General features: G+C 52.4%; 1 protein-coding gene across 2 annotated transcripts; it reads left to right on the top strand.

Moving 5' to 3' along the window:
- Positions 1 to 829: 829 nt before the first annotated feature.
- Positions 830 to 5,481, top strand: ERAL1 (Era-like 12S mitochondrial rRNA chaperone 1). Of its 2 annotated transcripts, none has more exons than XM_010861399.1 (10): positions 830 to 1,128; positions 2,540 to 2,667; positions 2,786 to 2,863; positions 3,280 to 3,326; positions 3,488 to 3,549; positions 3,721 to 3,833; positions 3,921 to 4,169; positions 4,297 to 4,446; positions 4,556 to 4,636; positions 4,746 to 5,481. In XM_010861399.1, exons 1-10 carry the CDS (start codon positions 846 to 848, stop codon positions 4,863 to 4,865), a joined length of 1,311 nt encoding a protein of 436 aa, XP_010859701.1. In that variant the 5' UTR covers positions 830 to 845; the 3' UTR covers positions 4,866 to 5,481. The 2 variants fall into 2 exon arrangements, with proteins under 2 accessions (XP_010859701.1, XP_010859700.1); XM_010861398.1 differs by having other exon boundaries at positions 4,743 to 5,356.
- The last annotated feature ends 3,135 nt before the right edge of the window (positions 5,482 to 8,616 follow it).

The raw sequence follows: 8,616 nt of genomic DNA, 5'->3' as shown, positions 1-8,616 counted from the left end.
ATCCTCAACACCTCCAATCCTCGCGACATTTCTCTCTCAATTCCAAAAGTCTGACTGAGGCGTCAAAGGATGAAGAGAGGGCTTAGGGCCACAAATCAGCCAAGGTATATCAGGATCCTAGGCAGCTAAAGTAATCCCGGAGATCATAGGTGACTAAGCAGCTTCTTCTCCTTTTCCAGACCCTCTGGTTTTTCTCCAAAAAGGATGGCCTCAGAGAGGAGGTAGTAGCCGAATTTATAGGAGGGAAATCCGGGTTTGCTGCTTATCGGGACCACAGACCCACAGACCACTCCTTACAGGAGGCTCCCGTACAGCTAAGGCACAGATTGCCAGAGGCCGCTGCGGACGCTAGGCCAAACCAGAGGGCCACTGGGTGGGGGTCATGCAAGCCTCAGGCTGGAGAGGACTAAAAAGAACCTCAGCGGGAGCGGTACAAGGTCCCACGCCTCCGGATCATTACTTCTACGCTGCGCGAGTTTCTCCTGCTTACAGACGTCGGAAGCTAAGAGAAAGATTTTGCCGCTCGGCCTCGTGGGAGATGTAGTCTTTCATGAGGAAGGGCTAGACAGGCCTTTTACAAAACTTTGGCAGGAGAAGAATAAAACACGATGCGTATCGGAGTCCAAAACGATTGTGATGCTCACACCAACTCTGAATACACTTTTCCCCCTTTTCTTAGCCTCGGGCCGTCTCCAGAGAGGATCCAACCCCAGCCCACCTCCAACGTCCCATGCTCCTCCGCTCTGTTTGGGCCGATCTAGCTCTCTCCCGCTCGCTCGCTTCTCCGCCGCGCTGTCCAATCGTAGGTGCGTTCCCAGCAGTTCCCGGAGTGCCTTGCGTCTGCTATGGCTGCCTCCAGCTGGCGCGGGGCTGTGCTCCTTCGAACCGTGTCGGGGCTCTGGCAGGCAGGTCCTGATGCTGCGAGGGAATGGATGACCCGGCTCCCCTCTCTCTTGGGTTTTCAGCAGAGGTGCGTTTCCTGTGTAGCGGGCCCGGCCTTCTCTGGTCCCCGCCTGGCTTCGGCTTCACGCCCTAACGGCCAGAACTCAGCCCTGGATTGCTTCCTCGGACTCTCTCAGCCAGACAACTCGTTGCCTTTTCGCGTCCCCGCCGTGTCCGTGCACAGAGGTAAAGAATGCAGATAAATTTGTCCGCGACTGTCACGGCTTTAGCACTGCAAGTCCCGTGTTAAGGAAACCCCTCAGTCTCTGGGGCTATCATCTTTGGCTCTATATTGTAGAAGACGAACTTGAGGACCCGAGAGATAGAGGCGAGCAGTGAAGGATCTCACAGGAAAGAAATACTAGGTTCTAAGAGTTTTCGAGGTAGAAGGAACCGATCTATTCCCAACCAGCGACGCCCACAAAGAGCAGGAAATTAAAGGGCCACAGGATGGCAGAGTTGTGGCTCTCTCTCCCAACGTGGGGCGCAAACTCGACCCCAAAATGCCCCATCTACTTACCAAGACACGGAGTTACAGTTGGTCCTTGAACAACTGGGGGCAGAGATATTAAAAATGCTGAACCCGCGCAATCGAAAGTCCTTGTATAACGTATTATTGGCCCTCCATAAGTGCAGTTCCTTACATACCCACAATTCCAGATCCAAGGATTCAACCAAGTACAGAAACCAACATTTAATGGGGGGATGGGGAGGGCGGAATCCTGTGTGTAAGTGGACCAGCCCAGTTCAAACCCATGCTGTTTAATGGTCAACTATGAATAGCACTCTCTTTTCTTCAAGTAGCATAGACTAGAGGCTGAACACAAAAACTGGTCATTGCGATGCAGTGTCATAGGAGCGAATACTGAAAGACTTGGAGAGCCTTCATAGTACCCTTCGTAGGGTGAGACCGCTGAGGGAATTTCTGGCTTTATCTGGTATGGTGATACTTTAACACATGTGCATACATTTACTGGGCACACAATATGATTCCACAAGGTTATTGAGTGCAAGGCGTTGTACTGAGATGTTTTACACAACTGTCAGTTGTCAAAAGAAGGTTATACAGTAACTGAGTACCATTGATACCATTTGTTTTACATATGACAAAACGAGAAAATTTGATAAAGGCATATAAACAAACTAATGGGCAAACAAAATCTCAAAGCCAGGTCTCGACTTCAACCTGGTGCACTAATCTCTTATCCATACTCTTTTTGTGGACAGGTAGGGCTATGTACCGGAGAAGGCAATGGCACCCCACTCCAGTACTCTTGCCTGGAAAATCCCATGGACAGAGGAGCCTGGTAGGCTGCAGTCCATAGAGTCGAGAGGAGTTGGACACGACTGAGCGACTTCACTTTCAGTGTTCACTTTCATGCACTGAAGAAGGAAATGGCAACCCACTCCAGTGTTCTTGCCTGGAAAATCCCAGGGATGGGGGAGCCTGGTGGGCTGCCGTCTCTGGGGTTGCACAGAGTCGGACACGACTGAAGCAACTTAGCAGCAGCAGCAGCAGCAACAGCAGCGGGGCTATGTACCTGACGGAGGATCCAGATTGCACTGCCTCTCACTCCCCTCCTGTCTCCTCATGCAGATGAGCAAGATCTCCTCTTGGTCCATCGCCCCGACATGCCTGAGAACCCCCGAGTCCTACGAGTGGTCCTCCTGGGTGCCCCAAATGCAGGAAAGTCTACACTCTCCAACCAGCTGCTGGGCCGAAAAGTATGTTGCATCCTTGACCCTTCCCTCTCCCCTTTTCATTTCTCACTTCTTACTGTGCCTTTGTGGATTGTTCCAGAGGGATCCAGGACCTCACTTGGGATTTCTTTCTTCCTGGTAGGTGTTCCCTGTCTCCAAGAAAGTGCACACCACTCGCAGTCAAGCTCTGGGGGTCATCACAGAGAAAGAGACCCAGGTGGTGGGTACTTGCAATGGATGTCCAGCAAACAGGACAGAGGGTGAAGCTAAGACAGTCTCCCTTAACGATTGGACCCTTCGAAAATGATGTTTAGATCCACTTTTCTTAGGGAAGGGGGTGCTCTTCCTTTAGACCTGGAGCAGTTCTCTCTCTTGCCTTACCCCTCTGGTATCTAGTCACAGAGGTCTCATTGCCTCTTTACTGCTTCCTAATATTCCATATATTCACAGTTGTCCTCCTCCTCCTGGATCCTGTGTATTGACAGAAGTAAAACAGCTGGAGGATAAAAATCTAAAGTCAGCTCAGCCAAGAAGTGGGGGCAGGCTCCTGACATCAAGGGTGGGTGGCTTTTCACTCCCCAGTCATAATCTTTCCTCCTGGGGTTGGGGACCTGGGCATCTCTTTCCTGATTTTAGATCCTACTTGACACACCTGGCCTCATCAGCCCTGCTAAACAGAAAAGGTAACAGCTGGGGGAACAGGGAGTCGTTGGGGGGAAAGGTGTTGAACAGAGAGTGGGCCGATTCCATCCTAGGGGCTGGAAAACCCCCTGTCACACCCCACCCCTCCTCAGGAATGCATCACTCACCAGACCTTCCTGACCTATGTGTGTCTGTCCCTTAGGCACCATCTGGAGCTCTCTTTGTTGGAAGATCCGTGGAAGAGCATGGAATCTGCTGACCTGGGTTAGGCTCAGGCTAGGAATCTGAGGCCCAGTTTTCATGGTCATGGCCTGTCATTCCTGGTAGTTTGGGGGGTTGGGGGTTGGCCAGATGCCATACCCTGGAAGTTTTTTCTGCGGGTGGGGGAAAGAGTGATCATAACCCTGTCCTCCTCCATACGCTGCCGACTGCCAGTTGTGGTACTTGTGGATGTCTCGGACAAGTGGACTCGGAACCAGCTCAGTCCCCAGGTGCTCCGGTGCTTGACCCAGTTCTCCCAAGTCCCCAGCATCCTTGTCATGAACAAGGTGAGCCCCACCTACCTGAGGAAGGGGTCTCCTTCGAGGAGACTGACCTTCACTGACCACAGTCTTCTGCCCATCGCCCACCCCCAGGTTGATTGCCTGAAGCAGAAGTCCATTCTCCTAGAGCTCACAGCCACCCTCACTGAAGGTGTAGTCAACGGCAAGAAGCTCAAAACGAAGCAGGCCTTGCGCTCACGGCCAGACACCCACTGCCCTAGCCCAGCAGCTCAGGGCCCAAACCCACAGCCTGTGAGAGACCCTCAGCAGATGGGCTGGCCCCACTTCCAGGAGATCTTCATGTTGTCAGCCCTAAGCCAGGAGGATGTAAAAACACTGAAGGTCAGTTAGCCTGGCTCTTGGTGTGCAGCAGGTGAAGACAAGCCTCAAGAGTTCCTCCTGGAAGTGAGAGTGAGAGGGAAGTCCTGCTTGGGACTGATACACTGACTTCTTCCCTCTCTGCCCATAGCAATACCTCCTGGCACAGGCCCGGCCAGGGCCCTGGGAGTTCCACAGTGAGGTCCTCACCAGCCAGACACCTGAGGAAATCTGTGCCAACATGATCCGAGAGAAGCTCTTGGAGTACCTGCCCGAGGAGGTGCCCTACAACGTACAGCAGGTGTGGGCACAGTGAGGGATCTGGGGGCTCCACCTGGAGCAGGGCAGCTAGGTCCCCAAGAGCAGGGCTAGGGGACCTGCCTGACCAGTCACGATGTCTCCTTGTGCAGAAAACGATGGTCTGGGATGAAGGGCCAAGTGGGGAGCTGGTGATCGAGCAGAAGCTTCTGGTGTCCAAAGAATCTCACATGGTGAGCAGGGCTGGGCTTGGAGGAGGGACCAGGACTCTGTTGGGCAGAGGTTCTTCCCGACTGCCTGACAGCCAGCTAACGGCCCTCTTTTTGACCCCACCCTCAGAAGATCCTGATCGGTCCGAAGGGGTACCTAATCGCTCAGATCGCACAGGAGGTGGGCCGCGACCTCATGAACATCTTCCTCTGTGAAGTTCAGCTCCGCCTGTCTGTGAAACTCCTCAAGTGACCACCCTCCGCTGTCTTTTCCAAGACGTCCCCGCCCAAGCTGCTGGCGGGAGCCACTAACCAGAACTGCCTGCAGGGCCTGGGGCCAGGCATGGACACCAATAGGCTGACTGACTGCTGGCTGGCCTGGCTGAGTCTGCGCCACATCTGCCGAGTCATGCCTTCCTGCTGGAGCCTTCCTCCTTCAACCTGCTTTAGCTGGGTTCCCAGGTGGTTCCTCTGCTTGGGGCTATAGCTACTTGGGTCTTAGAAGCTGGCCCTTTGGTGCAGAGCACTGCTTCCCACTGGCTTTGGGCCCAGAGTCTCTGAGTTGCCAGTTGTCAGCAAAGAGGAGACCTTTCCCCTCCGCACTCAGTTCGTCCACTTGGCAGTTGTGTAAGGACCCATGTGTCCTGAGTGAGATAGTGCCCCTCATCTACTCCTCATGTCCTTGATCCCTCCCACCCCACCCCATCTCCAATCTCAAATGCGAATAAAGTTCAAAGACAAACATTCTGGTTCTCATCTTTATTTCTTTAGAACAGGAAAGAGAAAACTCACTCATTCCCTCACCCCCACACCATGGTCTGAGCTGGAGCTTCCCTCCCTTTGGTAGTCTGCTCCAGGGATCCGAACAATCTTCTTGGCACGTTTTCTGGGTGCAGCAAGAGAACCGTTACCATTACTAAACTCAGTAATGGTAACGGTTTCCTCGCCACCCCAAGTGCCCTGGCGGTCGGCAGGCTATGATAGGCAGAGCAGTGAGCATGGTGGGCTTAACAGCAACCCCTGGCCTCCTCCGCTGGCTCCAGAGCTGGGAGCACCCGGACTAGTACATCATCTATACTGTAGTGTCTCATTGCAAACTTACAGTATATGATGATATCCCAGTCAGGGCCCTGCGGGAGGCGCAGGGAGCATGGCTCAGAGAACGAGGGGCAGAGAGAGACAGGCACTAGGGGCGGAGCAGGACAGGGCCAGGCTGGACACACACAGCCCCCCACTCCCTGGGAGACATCTTGACTCTCTGATCAAGGACATCCTGAAGGGGACTTATCCAAAGAGCCTTTCAGAGCTAGGGTCTGTTGAGAACTTAGGGACCCAGCGCTGGTGTGAAACAAGCCAGAGATCACAATGAAGCAGAAGATTCCCTCTGATCAGACCCACAAGCAGATGGAGCCAGAGGAGGAACACTTACCTGGAGCTGAAACTGCAGACCAAGGAGGCCTTTAGAAGTAGGGAGGCCTGTCCCTGCCTCTCCACCCCAGCTGCCCCTTTTTAATGCACCCGCTGGCCCCTCCCCTTGGGTGGGGTACTTTTCCCGGGCTCTGGAAGGCTCTATCTCTTAACCCTTTCCTTGCTAGTCTCCTTGGACTGAGGACTATTGGCCCTTCTTCCCATTAGGCCCTTTGTCACATATTCTTTTATGGAACTTGTTAAGCTTAGGAGCCACCCTCCACTCTCATCCATGAAACTGGTCACCCATCTGCTGGGAGGAGAAAAAAAAACAACCTCACCCCAGCCATCCTTTAGGGCTTAATTACTGATCAGAGCCCTGGGAAGGTAGTGGTGGTGGGTTCCGGTGTTAGGAACATAAAGAATCCTCCTGCCAATGCAGAAGACTTAAGAGACATGGGTTGGGTTCGATCCCTGGATTGGGAAGATCCCCTGGAGAAGGGAATGGCAACCCACTTCAGTATTCTTGCCTGGAGAATTTCATGGACAGAGGAGCCTGGCGGGCTATAGTCCATGGGGTCACAAAGAATTGGACACAACTGAAGCAACTAAGCATGCATATTAGTTTGAATCTCTGTAAGGCAGGGAGAGTCCTGACAGCTGGATTTTGGGGCAAGCTCTGACCTAAATTCCAGTCCCCAGGCCCCTTCTATGTTTCTGCTGAGCCTAAGAAGGCCAGAGCCCTTGCCAACCTCTGCCATGGCAAGGTTCTGTAAGTGGAAGGGTCTTCTGCTGGGAGATGTGAGGGCAACTGAATCCCAAGCTCATGTGGGAGCCAGCCTAGGAATGGGTAGGGGCCTGTTCTTCAAAGCTCATGGCCCCTAGGGTGAGAGCCTGGCCATATTGGTTCTCTGCCTCTGGGGAAGGTGAGTCTCTTGGAGTAGCAACTTCTCAAAGCTGGGCCTCTGTAACTTGGACTCCCATTCTGGGGAACACCTGGGCCTCTCTGCTTCCTCTCCTTCCTCCCTCGTAGACCATCTGGTATGTGTGCTGGGAGGCAGTTACACCCCTCTGCGGGGGCAGATGAGGCCAAGATGGGGAATGAGAGGGAGAGACTCAACCTTCTTTTGGTTTCTTGGAGATATTTTACCTCCTGTCACAGAACCTTGGCACATGCTCTTCCCTGTTTGGCACAATCTTCCCTCCTTTCTTGTCTCCTTAACTCCTGTTCTCTCTTTAGATCTTAAAGTGTTATCTCTGCAGGGAAGTCTTCCCTGGCTAAATTCCCCTGTTGTGGGCTCACCTATTTGTGTGGTTATTCATATTAAGCAAATTTTCACAAGGGCCTGCTTTATTCACTGATGTCTGTCTACCGCAAAGAAAGTGAAAGTGTTAGTCGCTGCGGTCGTGTCTGACTCTTTACAACCCCGTGGACAGAGGACTCCACGGGCAGTCTGTAGCCCGCCAGGCTCCTCTGTCCATGGGATTCTCCAGGCAAGATTACTAGAGTGGGTTGCCATTCCCTCCTCAATGGATCTTCCCAACTCAGGGATCGAACCTGGGTCTCCCTCATTGCAAGTGGATTCTCTACTGTATGAGCCACCAGGGAAGCCCCTCTGCCACAGAGCAGTGACTAAATAACATGTCGAATGAGTGATGTCATGTGGGGGAGGGGAGAGACTTTGACCTGAGAAGGCAGACAGACAAAGCTGTGGCTGTCTCAGGCAAGTCATTTTCTTGGACAGTCCCCATTCCCTTTTGTAAAAGGGAATAATAGCAGTCCCCAGTTTGCAGAGTCCTGAAAGCTAAGTGATGAGCTGCTGGTCAAGCACTTAGCACTGTGCTCGTCCTGGCCCACAGGGGCTTTGTTGTTGTTTAGTGGCTAAGTCGTGTCCAACTCTTTTTGACCTCATGGACTGTAGCCCTCCAGGCTCCTCTGTCCATGAAATTCTCCAAGCAATACTGGAGTGGGTTGCCATTTCCTTCTTCTGGAGATCTTCCCAATCCAGGGATCAAACCCCAGTCTCCTGCATTGCAGCCGGATTCTTTACTGCAGAACCACCAGGGAAGCCTTTTAACAATTTCCACTTCACGCCCTGCTCCGAGGGGCTCACTGAAGACCGTTATTGAACATCTGAAAACTCATCAAATACTCTTGAAAGCAGCTAGAGGCCATTGAGGACATCCAGGTTTAGAGATAACAGGCCTCAGGTGACAGCCCCGATTCCATTGTTCCAGCTCTGTGACTCTGGAGCCAGTGCTCCTCCCTTCATTTTCCCCATATGTGAGATGGGCGCTTTCCACACTGACCTCACGTGGCAGTTACAAGGATTAAGTGAGCACTCATGTCAAACTGTACATGGAACAACAGACTGGTTCTAAATTGGGAAAGGAGTATATCAAGGCTGTATGTTGTCAACCTGCTTATTTAACTTATATGCAGAGTACATCACGAGAAATGCCGGGCTGGATGAAGTACAAGCTTCAAGATTGCTAGGAGAAATATCAATAACCTCAGATATGCAGATGACACCACCCTTATGGCAGAAAGCAAAGAAGAACTAAAGAACCTCTTAATGAAAGTGAAAGAGGAGAGT

The sequence above is a fragment of the Bison bison genome, unplaced genomic scaffold (genome assembly GCF_000754665.1).
Source record: "Bison bison bison isolate TAMUID 2011002044 unplaced genomic scaffold, Bison_UMD1.0 scf7180017864472, whole genome shotgun sequence".
NCBI classification, from domain to species: Eukaryota; Metazoa; Chordata; class Mammalia; order Artiodactyla; family Bovidae; genus Bison; species Bison bison.
This window is presented reverse-complemented; position numbering and strand designations above follow the sequence as displayed.

Excerpts from the sequence above, each read along its gene's own strand:
- ERAL1 (XM_010861398.1), top strand. The coding sequence starts at position 846 with ATGGCTGCCTCCAGCTGGCGCGGGGCTGTGCTCCTTCGAACCGTGTCG. Across the intron at positions 3,834-3,920 it reads GCATCCTTGTCATGAACAAG|GTTGATTGCCTGAAGCAGAA; the intron begins GTGAGCCCCACC and ends GCCCACCCCCAG. Across the intron at positions 4,170-4,296 it reads AGGATGTAAAAACACTGAAG|CAATACCTCCTGGCACAGGC; the intron begins GTCAGTTAGCCT and ends CTCTGCCCATAG.